Genomic DNA, 26843 nt, shown 5'->3' with positions numbered 1-26843 from the left:
TAAAGCAGATAAGATATGATCTCAGACTTAAGAATTTTCTGTAAAGTGGCTCCTGGTTCCTATAACCACTACTGTAAACAGTTCTGACAAGTTTCTCTTTTTTACAGTCATTTTTCAATTATTAAAATATGGTACTAGGAAAAATACCCACCAGATAGAGACAGAACAGCAGCAGAGACCTTTTTTATCACTGTTTTGATGACTAATTTCCAAGGAAACTGTGAAATCTTCCATTGTTCTGGAGCATTAGTGTGAGCTCTGCATTAGACAGGGCAGCATACAGACCATTTTAAACCCTAAGGTTTGGCTCTTGTCCAGGGAATTCTTCATCTAAGTGGTTCCTGTAGGACAGTGACTGAGTGTTTAAGGAACACACACATACAGTTATTCACACATATCCACAAATTCATACATGCACCACCTCGCAGGGCACTGACACCTCGGTTTGATCTCCACTGGGAGAAACAGTGCCCTGTTTAAAAACCTCTTCATGTTGGCGAAGTGAAAATGCTCAGCGTTTATGGAGGGGAAAACATGAAGATAATGCCAGCTTTGTCTGGCTCTATTGAAAATCCTCGGTTTCCCCTCTTTGTGAACAGCTGGATTTCCCAGAGTGGGATAACAGATTGGGAGCTGCCAGCATGGTGTGCTTTATAGAGGGTCAAAAGCCAATGGAGCATAGAGCGTTGCGGCCAAAGTCGTAATTCTCCAGTTCAGCTCCACATGCAGAGACTGTGAAGCAAATGCACGACTACAGGAAGAGCAGTCATAAAAGCACACCTATACTCTTTTTCCCTTGCAGGACAGGCGTATGCTTTCACAGAAAAACCTGCTCTCAGCGTGGTGCTGGTGTAAAGCAGAGTCATAATACTGTTTTATTCTCTTATCTGTGTCTCTCACCAGGGCCGTTTGGATACAATGAGGTCACCATGATCCCCGCCGGAGCCACTCACATCAGAGTGACCGATAACAGCAAAAACTATTTAGGTTTGGGCAAGGCTTGTTTTTCTATTAGCTAGGAGACGCATGTGTGCTTTTCATTAAAAAGTCAATATGTAATTGCTTTGAACATATTATGTTATTTCATCTCTCTTTGCTGCTGTAAGGCGAGCCAATAGTTGATTGTAAGTTAGTTTTTGTGGTTTTGATCGGTTTCCCATCCTGGGATTAAGTCTAGTCCTGGGCTTAATCCCTGTTGTAAAGCCAACCCTGTCTTTTCAACTATTTCTTATAATCTACAAAATCAACTGTTATTCAAAACAGTGCTGGCCACTACCCCAGTATTTTTTGTAAGGTCTAACAGTCTGAATGACAGCATGTTGTATTACTGTTAAAGAGCATTTTGGGGTGCTTTGGTAAGTTTGCTACCAAAAAAGTTCACTAAAAACAGGGTTGGGTTACATAAACAGTGAAAAAAAAAGATAACAATACATATCATAATAATAATTATACGGGCACATTCTAAAGATAGGGTGAAACCCAGATGTGCTACTTTCAAACCAAAAATCTTTTTAAAGTTTTAATTTTGGGGAAAAAGTGTCTGTGTTAGTTGGGCAGCGTCTGTTGCCATCAGTGAATTCTGAATGCCCCCCCAGCCCCAGCAGCAGTTAGCAGTCTTTCATTCAGCTGGTCTATTGAAATGTTAGTATACATTTTATGTTTTTACTAAGGATATTTGAATCGTGTACTCATTTATTCTGGCTTTCCATAATGCCAGATTCTAAAGAACCAAACTGATCTGGAATTAAGGTCTTTTATTGTTTGTTGCTGCATAAAATTATTCAGTTTTAGTAGCTGTGATGAATCAACAGAAACTGGATGCTTGCGGATGTAAAGGACAACAGCGGTTTAATAACACAAGGCAAATAAACTTCAAAAAGGCAGAGCAAAAGACGAAGTCACAAAAAAGTACAAAAAGGGACAAAGCAAAAGGCAGAATCAGAATAAACAAAGCAGTGGTCAAAACACGAGACACAGGCAATCAGAATACAAATGATTAGTAGTTTACAGAGCAACAATACCTCACAAAGGCCCTAACTAAACCCCGGGCTTATAAAGTAAACTTCCCTGTCATATGACAAAACACACAGGTGATGCCAGTTAGTATTCTGGGGAGTTGGAGCGAGAGAGACTCAGAAGTCATGTGAGTGTGGAGTCTGGGAGATGAAGTCCATCTCTTTCTGAGAGCTTGCTGAATGTGTGACAGCACATGTAACAACCAGTTTAAGACGAGACACTTGGAATGAACATGGGGGCAGGTCTAAACTGTATATCACTTCATTCATTTGTTTACAATTTTGAACAGTCCAATATATTTGGGCTGAAGCTTTCTACAACTTCCCTCAGAACAGCGAAAGTCCTTTGTGGCCAACCACACTGGGAAATACTGGAGTTTCCACACATCCACGGCAGGAACGTCTGTTTGAGAGCAGGTCCAGGGTGCTAGAGGGGGCTGGTAACCTAAGATAGACTGGAAAGGAGTAATTTGTGTGGCAGAACTACTCAATGAATTTTGTGCAATTTCGGCCCAAACCAAAGGGCATTAACTTTCTAGCAGGTAATGTCTTTGGGGTCTTACACTGGGAACACGTCGAGCATGAGGACACAAAGGAATGGATATCTTGTATCATGGATTCCCACCAGTACCGATGGGCTAGAAACTTGTGTGTTTGAGCTTCTCCTGGATGGCCTGAGGTTAGATGGTTAGGAAGATGAATAAGCTTTTGTTATAAGATGGGTCCTGAACTGTTCTGGCACATAAAGCTTCCCTGGTGGGCGTTGGTTGGGCATGTGGACATTGGGTAAAGCCTTTTCTGTGTCTTCATCTATCTGCCATCTAATAGAGGAGATGGTTACATCAGGTGGAAGGATGCGTTCAGGTGTCTCGGACTGTGGTGTGGGAGTTTCCTGTTGATTCATTCTAGATAATGCATCCGCCTTGGTGTTACGGGAACCTGGTCGATATGTTATGTTGAACTGAAAGCGTGAAAGGAATAGGGACCATCTAGCTTGGCAGGCACTGAGACTTTTGGCAGTAGGAAGATATTCTAAGTTCTTATGATCAGACAATACTGTGAATGGATGGTTGGCTCCTTCCAGCCAATGATGCCATTCCTCCAGGGCTAGCTTGACTGCAAGTAGTTCACGATCACCGATACCATAATTTCTCTCTGCAGGCAACAACTTATGAGAAAAAAAATGCAATGGTATGTGATTTCAGAGGGGATCCTGTGATAACACCGCTCCTACTCCAGTTTTAGATGCATCAACCTCTACTACAAACGGCTGTGTGGGGTCTGGTTGTTTCAAAATGGGAGCTGTTGTAAAAGCCTCTTTGAGACTTTGAAAAGCCTTTTCTGCCTGTCTGGTCCAGGTGACCTTCTTGGGGTTTCCTTTTAGCAGAGAGGTGTCAGAGTGGTTGCAATACTGCTAAAGTTTCTAATAAATCTGTGGTAAAAATTGGCGAAACCTAAAAATCTCTGTAATTCCTTAACTGAAGTGGGTGTGGACCATTGGACAAGCACCTCAACTTTGTGGTTGTCCATGATAACTTCCTGATGGCTCTTGATGTAGCCTAGGAAGGACACTGACTACATGTGGAATTCACACTTTTCTCCTTCAAGAAACAAATTGTTCTCTAAGAGCCGTTTTAGCACTCAAACATGTACATGGGACTCTAAGGAAGGTGAGTAGACAAGAATGTCATCAAGGTAGGCTGTGACAAATTGCCCTAACATGTCTCTGAGTACATCATTTATGAAAGCTTGGAATACCGAGGGTGAGACAGAGAGTCCGAATGGCATTACAAGGTATTCATAGTGCCCCCTAGTGGTCAATCTTACACTCATCTCCTTCTTTTACTCTGATGAGGTTGTAAGCACTACAAGGTCCAACTTGGTGAATAACCTAGCCACTTGTAGTTGTTCTCAAACTACTGGAACTAACGGAAGGGGATAAGGGTAAGCTTTGGAAATCTGGTATAGGGCCCGATAATCAATACAGGGGCATAGTCGGCCATCCTTCTTCTTAATAAAGAAACACTGGAGGCTATGGGGCATGTGGAAGGTCTGATGAAACCTTGGTTGAGGGCCTTTTGAATATATACATCGAGTGCCTTCTGGAAAACAGGGTTCTCAATGGCACAGTCATATGGTCTATGAGGAGGCAATTTGGTGGCATTCTTCTTGTTAAATACTTCCTTCAATGTATTCAGAGAGGATTTCAAATGTGGAATCAGAGTTGGGGCTTTCTATGGATGTAGATAAAACTGAGATGGAAGGGGTGGTAGGACATGTTTGGACACAGTAATCAGACCATTTGATGATAGCATGTTCTGTCCATGAAATGGTAGGGTTGTGTCTCTCTAACCAGGGGAGTCTTAGGATCAATTCAAATTCTGACTGCTCAAGAGCTCACAATGATCATTCCTCTTGATGAAGAGCACTGGTCTGTAAAACCAAACATGTTGTGACCTTGGATATGGTCCCCAAAGCAACTGGTCCTCAATCCAATGCAGCCACTTTAAGAACTGTCTGGAGGGTCTTCACTGTAGAACAGTGGAGCAGTTTCACCGAATCTGAAGCTGCTCCACTGCTCTAGCATGAATGAAGTTCCCCTCCGCACCAGAGATGACCAGAGCTGAAACAACAAGAGAATAGGGATGACAATATATATAGTCACAGGTAACATCACTGATTTCAAAACCAACCCCTTTGTGGGCACACTCACCACATTACTTGTGACCTGTCCAGTAGTCAGCGCCTTGCTTTTTTGTGGTCTGGTGCGACAGTTGCAAACTTGATGTCACAATGAAGACAGAAATGATTGTTCAGTCGATGCAGTTTTTCCTCCTGTGATAACCGAGATGAATCACACTGCATGCGTTCAGTGGTTTCAGCAGTCTCCTGGGTGACTTTCACATGAGGGAGTGTCCTTCTTTGGACTTCCTTGATCTTGGTTCTTTTATGGGAGTGTAGAAGATCTAGCTTAATAGCTAGGGTTACCAGTTGATCCAGCATTAAACCGTCATCTTTGCTAGTCAATTTGTTTAATATATCAGCATTAAGTACTCGATGAAATATCACTAGGAGAGCTGCCTCATTCCAGCCACTGCTTGCTGCTAGAGTTCTTAACTCTAATGAATAGGCCACCACAAAATGATTTCCCTGATGTAATTGGGAGAGTAATTCTCCACTAACATTACCCTCATATGAGTGATCAAACACCATCTTGAATTCTTTAATGAATTGGGCATAAGACATGCAGTGAATGTTAACCCAACTGGCTGTGGCCCATTCAAGAGCTTTATCCATTTAAGTGAGACACAACCAAAGATATCTTGTCCTGGTCAGAACTAATAGGGGAATTTTCAAAAAAGACAGAACACTGAAGCAGGAAACCACATTTATCCAGATTCCCTTCAAATTTGTCGGGTTTACTAACCGTAAATACTGCCGGTGAAGTCTCTGCTACCATGGTGGGGAAAACAACGCTTACAGTCTGTTCTGCTAGGCTCATATTCTGGAGCTGGCCCGTCAACCCCTTCACACTGGCGACCAGTTGAGCCAACTGAGCTTGCTGTTCCGCCTGTTGGTGGGCTAGTGACTCCAGGGATTGAGTCACTCCGGACAGCACTTGCTGATGTCGGCTTAGGAGTTGTCCTTGTTTGTTTAGAGCCTTTTGAAAGGCTTCCAGATCTGCCGTCTGTATGTCAGGTGAGGTATTCCGTGACGAATCAACAGAAACCAGAAACCAACAGAAACCACACTCACAAGGCAAACAAACTTCAAAAAGGCAGAGCAAAAGAAGTCGCAAAAACAGGCCAAAAGGTTCAAAAACACAGATCAGTCAGAACAGGCAAAAGTACTAAAAAGGACGAGGCAAAAGGCAGAATCAAAATAAACAAAGCAGTGGTCAAAACACGGGATACAGGCAATCAGAATACGAACGCGCAGTAGTTTAGAGAGAAACAGTGCAGGGTGCACTGGTCCTATAGTTAAGCCCAGAAATATTTGGACAGTGACACAAGTTTTGGTATTTTAGCTGTTTACCAAAACATATTCAAGACACAGTTGTATAATCAAGCACTGAGTGCAGACTCTCAGCTTTAATTTGAGGGTATTCACATCCTAATTGGAGGAAGGGTTTAGGAATTACGGCTCTTTAATATGTAGCTGCCTCTTTTTCAACAGTCCAAAGGTAATTGGACAATTATCTCAAAAGCTATTTCATGGGCTGCATGAGCTATTCCCGCATTAATCCATCATCAGTTAGGCAAGTAAAAGGTCTGCACTTCAATTGCATCTCAGTTGTTTCATATCAAATCCAATGTGGTGGCATGCAGAGCCCAAATCATGAAGATTGTGTCACTGTCCAAATATTTCTGGGCATAACTGTAACTAAAGCCCGGGCTTATAAAGTAAACTACCCTGTCATATGACAAAAAACACAAGTGATACCAGTTAGTATTCTGGGGAGTTAGAGCACTGATTGGAGTGCGAGAGAGTCAGAAGTCACGTGAGCCCCCATAGAACTGTGGGTAATGGAGTCCCTGTTAGAATCTGAGTCTGAGGGAAGTTGCTGAGTCATGTGATATCCAGGTGGGGTCTGGGAGATCAATATAACTGATCTCTTGTGATCAGAGTTGATCAAACTAAAAAGTCTCTTTAGGAGTGGATATCACTTTTCACAAGTGAAAGGCTTAGCATCAGTGCTGTACTGGATTCTTGCTAGTGGGAATTGTGGGAGCAGCAGTGAACTAAAGCAGGCAGTGAATTTCAGAGCTACATTATGGTGATGAGTGAAACTTTCATGAAATATACAACAACAATTTCATGAAATAATATGCCAACCAGTACCAGTGACGGACATCAGAGATTTTCCCTACCTCTTCTTCTTCTTTCGGCTGCTCCCCTTAGGGGTGGCCACAGCGGATCATCTGCCTCAATCTTGCCCTATCCACTGCCTCCTCTACTTTTACACCAACCATCTCCATGTCCACCTTCACTACATCCATAAACCTTCTCTGAGGTCTATCTCTTCTCCTTCTACTCGGCAGCTCCATCTCCAACATTCTTTGAGCAATATATCCACTATTCCTCCTCAACACATGTCCAAACCATCTCAACCTGGCCTCTCTGGCTTTATCTCCAAACTGCTCCACCTTCACTGTCCCTCTGATCTGCTAATTTCTAATCTTGTCCAGCTCCCAACGAAAATCTCAGCATCTTCATCTCCGCCACCTCCAGCTCAGCCTCCTGTCTTTTAGACAGAGCCACAGTCTCCAAACCATACATCATAGCAGGATGCACTACTATCTTGTAAACCTTCCCTTTCACTCTTGCTGCTATCCTTCTGTCACACATCAGCCCTGACATCCGTCTCCACCCACTCCATCCTGCCTGCACCCTCTTCCTCACCTTTTTTGCACTGTCCATTGCTCTGGATGGTTGACCCAAGATATTTGAAGTCATCCACCTTTATGACCTCTACTCCTTGCATCTTCACCTTTCCACCTGCCTCCCTCTCATTCACACACATGTATTCCGTCTTATCTCTACTGACCTTCATTCCTCTCCTCCCCAGTGCAAACCTCCACCTCTCCAGATTCTCTTCCACCTGCTCTCTACTCTCACCACAGATTACAATGTCATCTGCAAACATCATGGTCCATGGAGCCTCCTGCCGGCCTCATCTGTCAACCTGTCCATCACCATTGTAAACAAGAAGGGGCTCAAAGTTGATCCCTGATGTAACCCTACCTTCACCTTGAAACCATTTGTCACTCCAACTGCAAACCTCACCACTGTCTCACTATCCTCATACATGTCCTGCACCACCCTAACATACTTTTCAGCTACACCTGACTTCCTCATACAGTACCACAGTTCCTCTCTTGGCACCCTATCATATGCCTTCTCTAGATCCACAAAGACACAATGTAGCTCCTTCTGACCTTCTCTGTACGCAAAAATTGCATCTGTGGTATCAATATGTCAATATATCAATATGTATTCAAAATGTATTCTGAATATGTTACTTTTTAAATATTGTAATGAAATATTGAACACATTTAGGACAGTATTTTGAGTATTCAGGTATTCACTACTTTTTCAAATTATTCTGCCCAACTCCCACGTTCTCTGTAGTTCTCTGTCACACCTTATTTGAGTACCTAATTTTGAAATGGTTGTACGCATAGCACACATAATGCACAGACAAGTCACCTATTATGAGGTAATCTATCATTTTTTTGTATGAAACAAAGCAATTTTCCTGTTGACTTGTTATCAATGAATCGATGTTGTTGACTTTGTTGACTAATAATTGCAGCCCTATTTTTTAGATAAGTCAGTAAGTCAAAATGTTTGCAAAAGTATAATAAATGTTTATTTGTGTCAAATATTACATCTGAAATCATGTTTTTGTGTCATTTTAAATCCTCCAGCCCTTCAGAATGGACGCTCCCAGTTTGTGATCAATGGGAACTGGAAGATCAGTGTGCCGGGAGAGTATGATGTAGCTGGAACTAAACTGCTGTACCGCCGCTCTGCTGATACCTGGGAGAGCTTTGAGGTACCTGGGCCCACAAAGGAGGACCTTCATGTTATGGTGAGTGAACAGACATATTCAAAATAAAAAGGTTAGAGGTAATTAGAAAAATATGTCACTGTCATAGGACATCATATCTTTGAAACGGTGACTTTAGACCAGGAATAAACATCCGCATCTAAATGTGGACCTACAGGTCAGTTTCTCATACTTGTGACTTGTAACTTATGTTGTTTCATACTGGTTGCTGAATAAAAAGGGAGTGAACATCAGTAAACAGAAAAAGGTTGCTTTTCAAAAATTGAGAATGCTCTGTTCATCATGAAATGTTACTTGCTTTGTGCTGAATGGTTTGCAGGTGCTGTCCACTGATACAACTTCTGGGATAGAGTATGAGTATTGGTTGCCCCCTGACCGCTACGCCCTGTACCACGGAAGGAAAAGCCCACTTCGGCAGCCTCAACACGGGTCAAACTTCCTACCCTGGGAACCACCAACCCCAACCACAACCATAACCACCACCACTACCACTAAAGCTCCTGTCACCATTCGGCCTCACTGGGGTAAACATCTCACATGAGGTTACCTGAAATCTAACTGGCTCCATCAAAGCAGTAGATAGATAATAGATATCTGTAGTCTCACATATCCAGCTCTAAATGGCCAAATATGAGCCCTTTGTAAGCTTTGCTGTGATTAAGTAGTGTGATGTATTGTTCTTAGGAAACTAGCAGCTTTTTCATGTGTATTATTTTACAAATTAGTGAGGACAACCTTTTTATAAAGTGCTGGATCTGTATACACACAGATTATGATTCATAAAAGGTTAATTCCTTTTGAAGGGACTCTGACACGGAAATGGTTTTATGGATGTGTCCCTAATGTGCTTATATCTGTGCATACATGTCTGATGGTACAGTGGAATGCATGCTAGCCACTCCCTGTATTCCAGAACACATTGAGTGATGTAATGTCTTGCTGGTGCTGAAAGTTTCATCTTGTAGGGTGTTTGGATGAGCTTTAAGTCTTTATGCCAATCTAATATATATTTAGACTTTCTTCCAAAAGTGAAAATGGAAATGAAGTTTTATTTTGTTTTTAGTTAGAACTGTTTTGCTTGAAAGGAAGTCAGAATATTGCCTTCTAGCTCTGATTTAAAGCAATTTTTTTCTCACCCCAAATGTAATCAGCCATGACAAGTAACTAAGCAAACTTTTTTACGTGGTTTCTTACTATGTGTCACCTACTGTTTAACAAAAGTACAGTCAAAATTGAAGCTTCAAGACGGCTGTATGTCATACAGTGTCAGAAATGACAAAAGCAAGTATATATAATATAATATATGAAGAGGAGATTCTACAATTTATTCAAATGTCTACATAATTCAATCCAAGTGATGTGAACAAACGCATTCAGATTGGTTTGATGTGAAGTGGTAAAACATATCTAGCCATTTTATCACAAGCCAAAAAGGACCAGTGACAACACACATCATCTAAGTTTTATGTGTGTTGTCGATGAAGGTAAAATAGTGGGAAATCTGAAAATATGCTTTCTTTGGGGGCTGTTTTGCCTTAGAAGGCCCTGCACATATGTCTCTGCTTTGACTGAATTAGGAAAATATGTTTTAGGCCAAAATCTTATCTTAACACTATCATAAAACAGTGTCTGAGGCATCAGGCAGCATATTTATAACTCTGTCACGTAATCGCTTTCTGATGTAGCTTTGAAAGACATTAAATGCTTTGGATGTCTGGTTTCTATCACTATTCCATGCACTTCCATGAAACCACTCTGAATGATTTTGTTTATATTACATTATCCACCAATTTTGAAAAATTGGTGGAATTCCCCGAGTGAGCCTTAGTGATACAAGCTTTGATCATTTGTTGGCTACATTTATCTTGTAGCTCTTTTGGCTGAACAGTTACATTTGGACTACGGGAGAAATTTTCTAGCTGAAGTGAACTGAAGTGTCTGGTATGTCTCATGTCCTGTAGGTGGCAGGCCTGTCAGACGTCCCTCTCAGAGGCACCCAGGGCCTCGTCTCGAACGAGATGAAAACCGAAGCAACTACCTGCCCGAGACGCGCGGTACAGGTCAGCACAAGTTACAGCATCAGCACTGTTGGCTTCAGCTTAATCTCTCTCATCATTTCCACCAGCCTGCGAGGAAAGAGGTTGAATCTTTTACCTTAATGCCTCATGTGTGACCAATTTCTTTACAGGTCACTGTGGCAAATGCAGGAAGGTAAAGGGTCGAGGAGAGCGGCAGAGACAGTATTGCCAGAAGGATTTTGGTGAGATTAATTGTTACTGTTTAGCCCAGTGGTTCTCAACTCCAGTCCAGTCCTGGACAGATTATTGTATTATAGTTATAGTGCTACATTTTGCAATATATATATATATATATATATATATATACACACACACACACACACACACATATTAGTATGTAAGTATGTGGGGCAATGAACATTTTAAACAGAGCAGGGCAGTAGGATTTGAGTTGAGAACACTAGTCATTTTCATTATTCACCCACCAAGCAGAATTTACCTGTTGGTTAAAGGGAAATTTAACCAATTTTGAAGAAATATTCTGCATAATTTATTCATTAATATGTAAACAAAGTCATTCAGAGTGGTTTGAAGTGAGATGATGCATTGTTTATGGATTTCTTTACAGTGGTGGTGACAGGAACCAGGGGTTACAATGTCTGCAATGCAAATACAGTCATTTTACTTACTATCCAAAACCACTAAAGACCCTACACAGGTCTTCTAAGATTTAATTTGTTAAGTTAATAATTGTAAAATAGCAGTAAATGTGAAAAAATATGTTTCCTTTGCCTTTGAATGCGTTGTGTGTATCTCTACACCATGAAAGCATTCAAAAAATACATGGCAATCGAAAGTATGTCAATACTGTTGTAAATCAGTGTCTTAGGCATTATGCATGTGTAACCCTTTCATTTCAAAAGCCCATATAATGGAAAACCGGAATTCCCTCGCTTTGTTTGAAGTAATATGTAAACATTATTAAAGTTTTAGAAGGTATCATTCACTACCCACTCCATACGGTCCTTATACAGAAACTAAGCTGTGAAAAACAGACCAATTTTTATTATTTTTTACATTTACATATATCATTCAGAACAGAGTTCATTTACCTTATCAGTTAAAGACATGCAGTAACAAAAACAAAAACTGTTTAATTCTCAAGGTTAAAAGGAGGCTGGAAAATGGTCATGTAAAATGAATTATGTCTATTTTTGGCAACATAAAATCACACCAACAATATAAGGGGTTCCTGTCTGACATCTGGTTCCTATCACCACTGTTGTAAACTATTTTGGGCAAGTCTCTGTAGAATGCCTCGTTCCACATCAAATGACCCAAATGACCAAAAACTTGTTTACATCTTAATGATCACATTATGGGGAAGTTTAAAAAACAATAGTTGAATTCCCATTTAATTACATCTACACTTAGTGGCCATTTTATCAGAAACACTATACATATAGGTGCACTTAGTTATTAACCATAGGACATCCATAGGACCACCGCTGGCTAGGTATTATATGGATAGTGGACAATGAAATGATAAAGTGGCCACTGCTTATAGGTGTAAAGTAGGTGAACCTTACAAACTTGGTGATTATCTCTAATGTCAAATTTTGCTGCTTCAGTCTTCAGAGCCAAGATCTTAGAGAAGACATATATAGGTGTGGAGACTCGCTATGACGTGCAGATCATCCACACGTACCGCAACCGCTTCCGTCTAGAACACCGAGAATACCTCTGGGCACCCAACAAATGTGACTGCCCCCCATTGGACGAGGGCTATCAGTATGTGCTTATGGTGAGGCGTCATATCAACTATGAGCAGACACTCAATCGCATTCTGCTGGAGGAGGACAGCTATTCTCAGCTTTACCGCCCACGTGAGGACAGCCTGCTGCGCCCCCTAGAAGAGCTTTGCAATAACAGAGGACCTAGAACTCAGCTGAGAGGGTAAAACCTGGTCTCAGCTCTCCCATCACTGTGCACTTACTATATTTAATCCTCATTCCAAAAAACCATGGACAACAACTGCCCATCTCTGGCTTTAAGAAATAAACCAGAGAAGTGGACTGTGGGCTGTGGAAATTACATTAACCCTGGGATTTAAAAGGAACTGAAGCCCACAAAAGTTAAACCTATTCACTAAATGAAGCACTTTAGGTAGCTGTTATGACCTACCTTTAAAACTCACATACCAAAGAGAAGAATATATTATTTTTATTGTTATTGTTATTATTATTGTTATTATTACTAGACTCACTGTTGCCTTTCTGCCGCCAGAATATAGTTACCTGAAATCATGGGGCTCTGTATCTTTGCCCTCATTTGGCATTCATGCTGTACTCAGTTATTGTTGGTTTTATTTGTATTTATGATGATATTAGTACACTTATTATTAGTGTTATGTTTTACGTTTTTTATATATATATATATATATATATATATATATATATATATATGTATGTATGTATATATATATATATATATATATATATATATATATATATATATATATAATTTTTTTTTACTATCAATACATTTTCTGTATGCGATGCAAGTTTATTAGCATCAGTTATTTTGAAGATTTCAAGCAGAAGACAGTCTTTCTTATGAAGTGCCCGACTGAAATGATCAGTAGAGGAGAGCTAGGCGTCTTAGGAGGATTTACATCTTGCATGCTAAGAGGATAATGATCAGCAGACATAGTGCTCTCCTGGAACTGGATCTATATCTGTTGTCCTGCGACCCATTATTTACTTGCGCTGTATATCTGACACACATGTATTTGCATCTCCAAAAGCTTTAACCTTAACCACCATATTTGCTAATATACATTAATTCAATGTTCAGCTTACTGTACATTCTTTGGAGGGGGGGGCTGATATTTATACAGCATATTAAAGGGGAATTCCAACATTTTTTTCAAAATGGTAGAGATGTGAAGTCATTCAAAGTGGTTTGATGTGAAATGCTGGGGTCTAGAGAAACTACCCAATTATATATAAACTGAATTCACAGTGCTGTTAATAAAACTCAGACGTCTGAAATGTGCAATGCTTTTAAAAGCTCAATCAGAGAAAGTTGTTACATGAAATGATTACGAATATGCTAACTCATGACTTTGTTTTATGATAGTTTTCATATGCTTTCAGCCTAAAACATCATTTTAAATACATTCATAGTGGAGAAAGCTCACATATAGGTTCACTGGTCATTTTGGATACTAAATAAAATGGCTATATTTGTGCTACAGACATTGCAATGAGCCCTGGTTCCTATTACCATCACTGTAATGATGATGTAACGAGTCTGAATTCTGCAGAAACTTTGAAAACAGTGGTGGAATTCCCCTTTATGGACTATTATTTCTTCTCAGAGATCTACAAAATTTTCTCCCAGAGAAAAAGAAAAGAAAGGAAATCTTTAATGAGGTTGTTTTTTTCCCTCTGAACCTCCCCTTTCCTCTTTCTTCAAATAATTGCATACAAACAGCAATTATGTGCGTTTTGTTAAAAATATATTTACAAAAATAGCTTGATCTTTGAAGACAATGACATAAAATGTGCTAGACCTGTAATTAGAGATAAAGGAGTTAGGTTGCTCAGTTCTGGTCTAGTAAAATCATTACAGTTTACAGCTCTCTCTCTCCCTGCAGCTGACTGGTTGGTTTGAGGGGCAGAGGAATGTGAGGGACCCTCCCCTGGAGCATATGGCTGCTTTATACATTAGCCACAGATCACAGAGTGACAGCACATACAAGTAATAGGACACTATTTACAAAAAGAGCATAAATAGCTAATGACATTTTTAAATAAAGTTAAAGATTAAGTATTCTATTTTTGTTTGTTTTTTTTTCTAATCCTGGTATAGTTTAAACTAATCTCTAGAGTGCTAAACAGTAATCCAGTGGATGGAAATGTGTTTTCTAAAGCTGAGATTAGTCCCGTGTGAGTCATTTTGTTCACCTTTGTGATCCTTTTGGCAATAATAGCGCACTCCTGATGGTAGGCCATCATAGTCGTAAACATAGCATACATTGTTCCAGTGTCCCTTTTAGGTTTTTTCTTTTTTTTGCTGGTATTTATCCAGCCTTGGTTATGTGGTTATGATGGAGGAGCATCAGAGTGCTTGTCGTTAGAGTCCTTCTCGGCTCAGTTTATTCTTTGATGAGATAAAAGTCCTTCCCTTTTGGCTTCAGCTCTCATCACAGCTTCTGCTGCAGTCCCTGCATCCTGAGCCACGGTCACACGATGACGCTGACATGACGCTGGGAGGCCATTCTCCGCTTGATTCGAGAGCGCCGTGGCCGCTTGGAATCGGAACGGCAGTGGCATAAAGGACCCAGCAGGAGCCACAGGTAGAGCACCACGCACGCCCAGCAAGATGACAGCTTCACGTAAAAGGTGGAGTAGCTGCCGTGGGTGAAGGTGGTCTCCAACACGGCTGTCTCATAGCTGCAGGGAAAGGGACAGTAAGGTAATTGCACTTGATTGGGGTTGAACGATACTGGAAAAAAGTCACATTGCGATATTCTATGTGAACCACATTGTAATACATGAAAAACGAGAAAAGTGTCAAATGCCCAGAGAAACCCATCAAAATTATTACGGTAGCCAATCATAGGGGCTGTATAGACTTGTTGACCAGTAAATCTACTAGTCGGCACTGTTGGTAGTAGCCCCATAGTTGAGAACAGTGTCTGAAATAAAAACTGCAATGAACAGGATTAAGAAGAGAACAGATCAGTTTTTGTGCTAAACAGAAAGCCCAAAGTGGTTTATTTGTGAGGAACTTTTCAACAGCATGAATGTTTCCTGGTTCAGCAACTGGGCCGTTATCCCGCTCTGGATGGCTTATTGTGTAGTGGCTTGCTAATAGCATTTAGCTTGATAAACAATTGTTTCCCAGCTGACTGATAAAACCAGTGCATGGAAGTGCAGGCAGACAGCTCAAATTCTCTGAGATTCCAAGAGCTGTGAGGATTTTAGCGTGCAGTTTATATCAGACAGTCTGTGTACTTTACATTTGGCAATGCAAAATACCCCAGCATCTGCCACCCCTGGCTCCTATTACCATGCTTCTAACAAAATATAGATGTCCAGAACAGTAATATTTTTTATTTTCTCCTTTTTTGGGATTTTTTCCAATTTTCTCATCGATTTAATCATGTCCAGTCCCTCAAATACACAATACCACCAGGTCTAGGAGGGTGAAAGCAAACTCAAGCTTCCTCAGTAAGCCAGCTACCGCATCTATTAACATTGCACTTGGAGAAGAGCACTAGCCGGCAGTTCTGTTTTATCAACTAACAGATGCATGCACTGGTAGTTAGACAGTGTAGTGGGTAACTCCTCTGCCTTCTATGCTGTAGATTGGGGTTCACCCTACACTATACCAGTAAGAGTCCTTGGGCAAGGCTCCTAACACCACCTTGGCCTCCCTGTGTAAAATGATGAATTTGTAAGTCGCTCTGAATAAGAGTGTCTGCCAAAATGCTATAAATGGCTAGCATCACGTTGAAGCAGTTGACTGTGTTTTTGAATGACTAGCTGACTAGTAAACATGAATAGTCCTGCAACCCCTAATTGGCTGTATTCTGGCTAAGGTTGCATGATATTATACTTTCTTATATATTAATTATGTTGCTACATACTGACATAGTGATATACCCTCCAATATATTGATAACACATTGGTGAAGATTTGATGTGATTTTCAATATATTTTAATCAATCCAATTCAAACCAACCTTTTTAGACTCAGACCTCTGTCTTTCTGGGTCTAACTGTTTTAAATATAGCTGGACAAAAACACATTAACACAGATAAGAAACTGAATTAAAGTTAATTATAGAAAAAGATAAGAACAACAAAATATTAACCAATTTTTCTTTTTTTGTTGGATCATGTGATCTTGATTCATTCCAACATCCAACAACCATCTGTGATTGTTCACGATGCACACAATTAAACATTCAGCGGCTGTTTAGAGATTAACTTAATAGAGATATCACAGCCTTTTTCAATGTACAGTCATATGCAAAGTTTTGAATTTAACATATTGGGAAAAAATGGCTCAAATAAATAGAAATTGTGCCCTTTTTTATTCCACATACATGTGAAAATGTAAACATTAACTATATGCTGTGTATGAGCTTTCAGTGAGGGGTCTGGCAAAGGGTCTAGGGTACTATGTCATGGTGATAATCAGGCTCAAGTGTGAGTCAGTGTTCACTACTCTTTCCTTAATCCAGATCAGCACATTCGAGCTCTTTAACAACTGACCTGAACCAATTTGTGAGGGTCATCATGACGTAGAGGGAGGCCAGGAAGAAAACAAAATGGAAGAAGAAGTAGCTGTAGGCCACTCGATGGCTCTCGTTGTGAATCACCTTCTGGCAGCCTTTACTCTCATCGTCAATCACAAACTCTTCCTCCGCTGTAAATAAGAGAAAAGTCAATTGTTTCACAAAAATGTTTGCTACATTATTAGCAGTTATAAATTCGGGTCTGCAGTGTTTTACTTACCATCTTCTTCCTCAGGACAGCAGAAACAACACGTGGCTTTCTGAGAATTCACACAGGTGAAGATTAATATGAGCCATAAACTTTTAAAATGAGCTTCTGGGATCAGAATTTAATCCCCATTGTAAGAAACATAGACAACAACTCACTGCCTCTTGCATTACAAAGAGACAGAAGAGCTTGTATAAGTATAATGCCATAAATCATTGAGAGCTATTGAAGAGCAGACAGTAAATCAGACCCAACCCACCTGGAACTCATAACGATAAACTTTGATCATCCAGAATGGACCAAATACCTCAGCCAGGTAAGAAGCCTCATTGCTGAAAAACAAAGTTAGTTGTTAATGAGTTGTGTGTGTATTAAAACAACACCAAAAATCATAAAATATTTCAATATGATGGTAATATTGTTTAGATTGTAAAGCTGCAAAAATGAATTTTTTAAATGATGAACAGAGCTGTAGACGATAAACTGTATTAACACTGAGAATGAACTTATGCTGAAATAATACAGAATGCGTCATATTTAATAAGTGGTGACTGAAACTTGCTGACCGTGATTTTATGACAATAATTTACAATAAAAAGGTAATTGCAGTTTGTTATTTAATAACAATAACCACTGTTTACCATGATATAACTTCATATAGTCCTCAAAACTGCTCCAAAAAAAAACTTTTGCATAATTGTAAAAAAAAAAAAATATCGGTTTATGTTTTGGTGGTACCTGTTTACAATATTTCAGTCTACTTGCTGTCCAGCCTAACATTCCAGTCTATACTGTACTATTTATTGCTCAATAATGATTATTAATGTAAGACTTTTGAATCATAGTGTATATAATCTGATACACGGATCAAGCATAACATTATGACAACCTCCTTGTTTCTACGCTCAGCTCCACTTACTATGTTACAGACTGTAGTCCATCTGTTTCTCTGATACTTTGTTAGCCCCCTTTTACCCTGTTCTTCAGTGGTCAGGACCCCCATGGACCATCACAGAGCAGGTACTAGCTCCAGCTGCTGGAGTTTTTAAACACCTCAGTGTCTCTGCTGGACAGAGAAAAGTCCACCAACCAAAAATATCCAGCCAACATCGTCCTTTGACCACTGCTAAAGGACTAGAGGACGACCAACACAAACCGTGCAGATGAGCTGTCGTCTCTGACTTTACATCTACAAAGTGGGCTGACAAGGTAGGAGTGTCGAATAGAGTGGACAGTGAGTGGACACAGTATTTAAAAACTCCAGCAGCACTGCTGTGTCTGATCCACTCAGACCAGAACAACACGCTCTAATGCACCACCACCACATCAGTGATACTGCAGTGCTGAGAATGACCCACCACCCAAATAGCACCTTCTCTCCAGTTGTTAGTGATGTGTTTCCACTTTCTCTCTGACAGAGGAACATGGAACTGAAGCGAGTACCGCCACAACACTAGCTATAAATGCAGTGAAAGTCTATGGAAGTTGTGTCACGTCTTACTTCATTTTAAAATGCTTAGAAGTATGTTTTGTTTTTTTTTTAAAGAAAAAAAGTTCAATTAAAAAATAACCAACAAAACAGTCTGTAACTGATCTGCGAATAGTTGAACATGTTTGGGGAAAAAAGCTCTCACCATGCAAACAGCACACAGCAGTACATAATAGCAGCGCCAATGATGGCGACAGCATTTCCTTCGTTCTGGATCTCGTCTCTGCCCACATTAGGGTAGCACACGGTCATGTTGACCCCCTGGTACTCCACTGAAAGAAATGCACACAAAAAAGGGATCAGTGAATTTTATTTTAGGGGGGCTGGATACATTTTGTGGGGTGACAGGTAGTCATCATTATAGTGTCCTGATATAGTAGCTTCCAAGTGAGAGGGCCTGGATCTCCCAGGTCTCCCTGTGGCTCTTGCTCTTGACGTGTCGTACCGTATCAAATTGTCTCACAGCCTTTTATGTTAATGCTGTATATTAATGTTAAAGTAAATACACATTTTCTGCCACGCTTTAATTTGCTTTGGAAAACGTATCGACTGGAGACGCCACTTTGATTGATCTTTCTGTATTGTTACACCCCTAAATTACATGGTTATGCTAATTATCAGTTTTGTCCATTTTTATTAAAAAGGTAATTCATTTCAAACTGTACTTCAATTACTTCAAACTTTTACTTCTTACTTTACTTTTTCAGTTATCTTACTCATAACCTCTGTATTACTCCCTAAAAACCCAAACACAACCGGAAAGTACAAAGGAAAATTTTATATAAACTTCTGTATGTTACTTTCAAAGAAATGGCCAATCACTGTATGATTTCAAAGACACTATGAATGGTTAATGCTATTTAGAACCCTAGAAACTAGCCAATAGAACCTGTTCAGAATCAGAAATAAAACCTTTACGAGATGTTTCTAAGCTGTTACGTGAGGTTGGAGCTCTCTCTTCTTCAGCATCTCTATCCATCAGTTTCACATTAGTGTAAATAGATGTTAGACATATTAAAGCACAGGCACAGTTAATCTATACAAGCTAAATATTTTTCATGTATCACATATTTTTAAGCACCTACAACTTATATTGTTCTCTTAGAAACAGGAGTAATGCAAAAACATAATTCTTATTAAGTCAGCAACTGTAATGTGATTACAAGTATTTATACTGTAATGTGTTACATTAGTTTGTCACAGGAAAAAGTAATTACATTACTGTAACGTTCCTTTGTACTGTGCTACACTGGACACTGCTGTATATATTAGACCCTGTTTTCTCCCCTTTTAGGCCTTGATGCTGAAGTCAAAGTGGAAATGGTAGGTAGAGGACACACACACACACACTCTCACACACACACACACACACTCACCCTCTTCATCCTCCAGGGCTTGCGAATCAATCTAGGGCAAATTCCTCCAGTGTTGCATTAAAAGCCAACTCAGGCTTGTATGAAAACACTGGCTAATTACAGGGGCTTTGAGCGTGGCATTTACACACGCGAGACAGGAATTCTAATTGAGCTGCATTCAGTGGCACACTGTGTTCCTGTTTAAGGATAAGGGACCCTCTCCTGGTGTTCTGTGCTTTCAGATTTACAGAGTTCCTCTGAGATGGGATTAAAGTGTCATGGGTGCGACTTCATAACAGTCCACTCAGACGAAGTCACACAGCAGGCAAAGCCTCACGTCCCCGGAATGTGTTGTCAATATGTTACAATATATTAAAGCCAGGGATGCACAGCGATGGACACAGGGATGCAATTCTGGGCTACTGAGCTACAAAATCTGCATGTTTTTACTTTTTTTCATTTGTAATCCTATAAAAACATCCTTTCTACTTCTCTGTAATGCTAATCTAATTAAGGTGGATTTAGTCATCATTTCTACATTTGATGAATGTTTGTGTCGACATCAGCCATGTACATTGAAAATATTGAATACTGGCATCGAGCTACAATTCCCACAGAAGTGGGAATTCCGTACTTTGGGAAAATCACTGTAACGCTTGGCCTCAAGAGCCTTATTGCTTTTATAAAACAATGATTAAATACAATATAATACTTCTTCAAGAAATATTTTAACTTGGTAATAATATTTACTACAAACAATTCGAACAATTCTTCTACCAAGCAAATTTGTTAACAGTGGGCCATGGCTGCCGGGCAATACTGTGGTCAAATATTATTCAGTTATTAAGCTATTTTAATAACTTGCTGCATTCCAGCAGAATTCAGTTGATGTGTGATATATATCAGATGCCAATAGAGTGATTAAAATAATATGAGTGAAGTCTGTGACTTTATACAAAAACTCAGTAATAAAAAAAAACAACTAATGATTAAAAAAGTTACAAAAACGGTGAATCTTGAGAAATATCTATCCAGTTGCTGTCAAAATTCACAAATGCTATAGGAATATGAAATGATGATAAAAAGAGTGCTCTATTTGAGCCTGTATAGCTACATAAAATATCTATTACAATTTGCCCTGCATTTGTTTGTAGCCCATTCTCCCATCTGGCATGGAGGGTGTGTGCGTTAGAAAGTTGTTTTTATAGCAGGCTGACTCTGCATATTTCTGAAGCATGTCGAAGCATTACCCCATATTGCCTGAAGACAACTTGCCCCTATTCTACACAGCTCTATAGTAATGCCATATTTTGATGCTACATGACCTCCAGACTGCTGGACGTGATCCAGTATTCTCTGTTGTCAAAGCTGGCAGTATCAACTTGATCTTTTCCAGGGTTTTATGTTTCCCCCGTATCCTAAACCTCAAGCGTTAATTTCATTTCCCTTAGCAGGTTTACAACATGTGTCTTTTCAATATGGCATATAAAACATCACCCTCGACCTCATAAGCACAACTGATCTACATGCTTCGGTGGTCTCTCCCTCCCCCTGTTCATCGCCTCACGCTCTAATCAACAGAGCCTTTCTTTCTGGAACGTTCCACCATTTGTCTCTGTCACAGACTGATCACGCTCCATTACATCACTTTTACTAGATACCACATATAGTCATGAATTGCAGATGACTTTCTGCCCAACGCAGCCATCAGATCAGCAATGACAATGCACTGAATGGATGAGCTTTATAGGCTCCAACAAGTCCTTATTTTTTCTTTAACTTAAAAACTACTCTGAATCAAATATTGTCTCAAGTTTTAGGTTGTCTCTACTATGCTTTGTTTTGTGTGGTTTTCATATGCCACAACTTTCAAGCTGGAACCAAGAAGCATAGCAATGCCCTAGCAACAACTTAACAGCCACCTGGGACCCCATAGCATGGTCTTGCAACACCTAAGCAGCTGCCTTTGATATCATAACAAAGGCCTAGCAATACCTTAGCAGCCATCTGGGACACCATAGCAATGCCCTAGCAACACCTTAACAGCCACCTGGGACCCTGTAGCATGGCCTTGCAACACCTAAGCAACTGCCTTTGATACCATAACAAAGGCCTAGCAATACCTAAGCAGCCGACTGGGATACCACAATACCTTAACAACTGCCTGGGATACCATTGCAATGCCCTAACAACACCTGAACAACCACCTGGGACTCCATAGCATGGCCTAAGCAACCACCTGGAGTAACAAAGCAACAGCCTAGCAACACCTTAGCAGCCAACTGGGTTAACATAGCAACAGCCTCGCCACACCTTAACAACCACATGGGATATGTCCTAGTAACACTTTCAACCCTATGGATGTCATTTTTTTTTACAAAATATTCTATTTGGGATTAGAACTACATAGCATTTTCATACATCCCATGTAGAGGGGAAAAACATCTATTCAGACTCAGAGATCAGTTCACATGAAAAAGACAGCTCAGCTCCGAGAAACTGAGTAAAAGCACGTTCATTCATGGCTGGATCGCTACACGCCAGACCATATCTGAAGGCCACAAGGTTACCCTACAACACCCTGAAGAAGTTCAACACACTTATGAGCTGACAGATAGCTTATCCCTTTCTCCTTACAGTCACTGTCAACAAGCCCCCATTTTACCTGTGAGGGACAGCTCAGCAGCACTCAGGTGGGTAAAGCCAGGTTTGTACATGCTGGAAAGATGAGGCTATGCTGTCTAATAGTGTGTAACCGTACCACCAGTGTGCATTACTGTGTTGTTGGAGTGTCATTCGATGCAATAGGAATGTGATGTATCCTCCCATATGCCCTGTAAGGTTAACAGTATGGGGAAGCATTAGCCAGTGTTTCAGCCTGAATTTGGGGTTATTAAAGGAACACTCTCGCATTTTTAATCTGATGTCTATCTGCTGCATCTGTAGTGTGCGGCCAATTACTATGAACAATATAAAATGCTTGAGATACAGGTTTTTTTATTGGGCAGGTGAATTCTATCACTAAACTATTATTTTTACAGAACATGTTCATGAATTCTTCAGTCAAAGGTAAAAAGTAAAGTCTTTAGTAGAGAATTTGAATTAATTCTGGTAAATGGATGCTAAAAACCATAAAAACCTCAACAACTAAATACCTGTCAGGTTTGATAATAAGGCTTAATGACAAGGCTTGTATTATTAAAGAAACTGCAGTCTTTAGTCAGTAGACAGAACTAAAGTGCTACATTCAGTAAAAGCAGTGTTTAAAGGGACAAAGCAAAACAACTTGAATGGGTTGGTTAGTCTGTAGTTCCAACAGCATCTGTGTTAGTTAATTAGCTAGGGTAATAGGTAATCCAACTTTAGCTAGAATAGCTGACAACTAAATTAGCTACTGTGCTATCTAGCATACTTGCTACCCAAATTACATGCTGATGAACCGTTTCAAATTTTTGCCTCTTTCCTTAAAGCTACACTGTGTAAGTTTTGGTGATTTGGAGACCTCTCTGGTGGCAATGTGTAATTGCATGCAGTGTTTGCAAAGAACATTCAGTTGTGCTTTGAGCTCCTTTTATAAAATCAAAACAAATCTGTCTACATGTCGTAAGAGTAGATGATTTTACCTTTACTCATTCTAGCTGTGACCGATTCTAACAAAACTAAGTCATGTAGTTGAAATTTTCAAAATGTCATACACTTCGATTACGTCGGGTGAAGCCACAGAGCCAGACCTTCTTTTTGAGCCTGTGCTTGTGACCTCAATATGTACAGATGACCTGGTCCAAAAAGGTGCCTTCAAATGACTTTTTCAGGCTTTACAGGGAAACTCACAGCAATGCACAAACGCCATATTTCAGCATGTTTTTTTCATCTCCTTTCTTCTTTCAGTTAACAAAAAATCTTACATGGTGCAGCTTTAAACCCTGCATTTACTGCATGTAGCACGTCATCCTGTCCATTTGCCTGAAGGCTCTTCTGTAAAGTACATGTTTGAAACCATAACGAACGTGATATTCCTCGTGAGCTGCAGGAGAACAGTACTGCAGTAATGAACGCAGCAAAACTGACAGGTTAGGAAAAGAGACGTGTTACTGACTTAGCATTTAGCATTAAGGGTGGCAGGCCTAATATTGGTTTTGCTTGTGTTTTTTCTCTGGCTGAAATTTCACAGATCTTAGGTCTTAAGTCTGAGTTGTGAGTCGGTCAATGTCCAACAACGCAGAGTTGCTGACTCAATTCCCCATCACTGGTCTGTATAATTGGATCTTTCAGTGATGAACTGCTTTTCCAGATTGAGTTTGTGGTAGTTCATTACCAGCACGGTAGCTCCGCCTGAACGCTATGGATATGCAGTGGTGGACAGTAACTAAGTAAATGTAATTCATTACTTAAGTAGTTTTTTTGTATATCTGTACGTTACTGAAGTTTTTCCATTTTGGGTGACTTTTTTACTTTCACTCCACTACATTTCCAAGTCAAATATCTTACTTTTTACTCTGCTAGATTATAAATGTATCTTCTAATGTAAGTGAGTATCTTCTAATGTAAGTTGAAATTTCTCTTCATGGTGATCAGGGGTATGACACAATTGAGAGAGACTAGCTTAAAAAACGTTTGTCTATCCTTTTAAGGGTCACTCTAGAGGTTTGGTATGGTTTGCTTTTGGTTTTAGTGTAGCACACTGTGCTCAGTGTGTGGAGGGGCTGTACCTTTCTCAGGTGGACGGCTGGACAGTGCAGAGAAGGTCAGGTACATGACGTAGCAGCTGATGATAGAAGCCTGCAGCAGTCCTGAGCGAGGCTGCTCTGAAAATGCCAAAGCAAGAGTAACATTCCAGAAAACAATCATCGAGCACAAATACAAGCATTGTGTCCATTCTCACTCTCTTCATTCATTTGTGCAAGTTTCAGCAGCATGCATAAATTGTAATCAGAGCATGTTGATAAACACACTTCAGTGTTCTTTCTCTTTCAGCTTCCTATACACTGCCGGCCAAAATCTCGAAGCAACACTAATTTTGTAAAAAATAAATGTTATTTTTTCAAGTATGAAAGGACAGCATTTTTGCTGCTAAACTCTCAAACTGATTCCTAAAGAGGATTCTGCAAAATTTGCAACAAAAAAGTATAAACAAAGTCATTCAGAGTGGTTTGATGTGAAATGTTTAACTGTAGACAAACCAACTGATGCAGATTTCTTTATAATGAAGGTGACAGAAAGCAGGGATCGCAAATTTAGCAATTTCATTTACCATATAAAATAACCAGTGAATGTAATGTTGAATGAGTAAAACAGTGGTCAATCTCAAGTAAGTTTTCTTTAGGTACTATTTTGCCTGTATGCACCTCTCCACTATAAATGTATCCAAAAATTCATCTTAAAACAATCAGAAAACAATGTCTCAGGCATCATGCAGTGCATTCAAAACCATTGCATGTGACTGAAGTAGCTTTTAGAGGCATTAAATGTTTCAGATGTCGGGTTCCTGTCACTGACTTGCTACATTTTTCTATAACGCAATCTAAAATCGCTGGAATTCCCCATGAATTAGTTTAGCTCCTATTGAGTCTTGCAATTTTACTGCAATCTTAATCATCTCCATCTGATTCTCTTATTCAGATGCACCTGAAGGTCTGATTTTAGTCACATGTGCTAAATTAGGAGTTCAAAATATTCAGTCGCAAGCTGATGGTTAAACTAGACAGAAATAAACATGTTTTAATTACTGGCAAATTGACTTACAGTACTGTGCAAAAGTCAGAGACCACCCCTCATGTATCTAATTCTTTCATTTAGAAAAATGATTTATTATCCAGGAGATATTTCTTAGAAAATGAAATATAAGATCATACATCTGCTTAAGTAAGATGGAAATTCAAAGTCAAAGGAAAAGAAGTGGGAAGGAATGATTTTTCTAAAAATTTGAAAATATTCAGAGAAAATGGGACTCCTAACAACCATAGAAGGCCTGGTAGAACAACAAAACAGCCCCCAACAAATAAACAACACTGAAAGCTTTCATCTTTGAAAGAGAGTTGAAAATCAAGCTGCTTCAGCTCTGAAAACACCCACAGGTGTTTCTCTCCATCCTTCCACTGTGATAAGACACATCAGTGCAATGGGTCTGAAAGGATGCTTAGCTGTCAAGAAGCCTCACTAATAAAGAGGAAACCAATGCATCAAACTTTAAGGAGCTGCTGGTGTTCTCTGAACAATGAACTGACCAGCCCAGAGCCCAGGCCTCTACATCACTGAATGCATTTGGGACTGCTTGGATTGTGAGAAGCAGAAAGTGCAACCAACGTCTAAGACTGAACTTTGGAGTTGTGGAAAAATATTCTTGCAAATTTCTTTTAAAAACTGAAAGTGAGTCTCCCGAAAAAATGGAAGCTCTGATGAAGAAAAAGATAAAGAAAAGTGGAACTAAATACTGTAAAAATGATTTTCTGTTAAATATAAGTTTTCTGCTTCTGAAGACAGAATAACCTGTACCTACTGGCTAAGACTTGAAATTCATTAAATAAATGACTTTTACACAGTACTATACTATACTGTTAAAGGTTTTTGGCTTCCACATTTTTGGCCTTTTATGTACGTCGTGTATAGTGGCTGATGACACTGTGGCTGTGACTGACTTTGCTGGACGCAGGGGGTGACGGCAATGAAGCTCATGATGGCACACAGGCCCAGGTTGGTCCACAGCAGCGCTTTGTTTACTCGGCACGCGGACGGGTGTGTGTAGTACTTGTACATGAAGGTGAAGGCTGCGGTGGCCACGGTGTAGAAGAAAAGGGTGGCAAACATGACCGCCACATACCACCTCTTATCTTCAGCTGCCCCGGTTAACCTGCGGAAGAACGGCGAGACATAAA

At 39.9% G+C, this 26843-nt stretch overlaps 2 protein-coding genes across 5 annotated transcripts in view; one reads left to right on the top strand and one right to left on the bottom strand.

The window, feature by feature from the left end:
- adamtsl5 (ADAMTS like 5) overlaps window positions 1–13019 on the top strand; it is a 36606-nt gene extending 23587 nt beyond the window's left edge. For all 3 annotated transcript variants that reach the window (XM_017711613.2, XM_017711612.2, XM_017711614.2), the window contains exons 9-14: window positions 904–987; window positions 8447–8610; window positions 8909–9113; window positions 10551–10649; window positions 10778–10849; window positions 12239–13019. In XM_017711613.2, coding sequence (XP_017567102.1) covers window positions 904–987; window positions 8447–8610; window positions 8909–9113; window positions 10551–10649; window positions 10778–10849; window positions 12239–12567 — 953 coding nt within the window. In that variant the 3' untranslated portion in view covers window positions 12568–13019. The remainder of the gene's footprint in view (window positions 1–903; window positions 988–8446; window positions 8611–8908; window positions 9114–10550; window positions 10650–10777; window positions 10850–12238) is intronic.
- A 525-nt stretch (window positions 13020–13544) lies between these two features.
- serinc4 (serine incorporator 4) overlaps window positions 13545–26843 on the bottom strand; it is a 34556-nt gene continuing 21257 nt past the window's right edge. For both annotated transcript variants that reach the window (XM_017711611.2, XM_017711610.2), the window contains exons 6-12: window positions 26607–26818; window positions 24681–24776; window positions 18762–18888; window positions 17387–17459; window positions 17140–17179; window positions 16897–17050; window positions 13545–15067 (exon numbers count right to left, since the gene is read on the bottom strand). In XM_017711611.2, coding sequence (XP_017567100.1) covers window positions 14857–15067; window positions 16897–17050; window positions 17140–17179; window positions 17387–17459; window positions 18762–18888; window positions 24681–24776; window positions 26607–26818 — 913 coding nt within the window. In that variant the 3' untranslated portion in view covers window positions 13545–14856. The remainder of the gene's footprint in view (window positions 15068–16896; window positions 17051–17139; window positions 17180–17386; window positions 17460–18761; window positions 18889–24680; window positions 24777–26606; window positions 26819–26843) is intronic.

Source organism: Pygocentrus nattereri, chromosome 25 (assembly GCF_015220715.1).
Source record: "Pygocentrus nattereri isolate fPygNat1 chromosome 25, fPygNat1.pri, whole genome shotgun sequence".
Taxonomy (NCBI): domain Eukaryota; kingdom Metazoa; phylum Chordata; class Actinopteri; order Characiformes; family Serrasalmidae; genus Pygocentrus; species Pygocentrus nattereri.
Note: the sequence above shows the minus strand (reverse complement) of the source record. Positions and strands in the feature narration are given on the sequence as shown.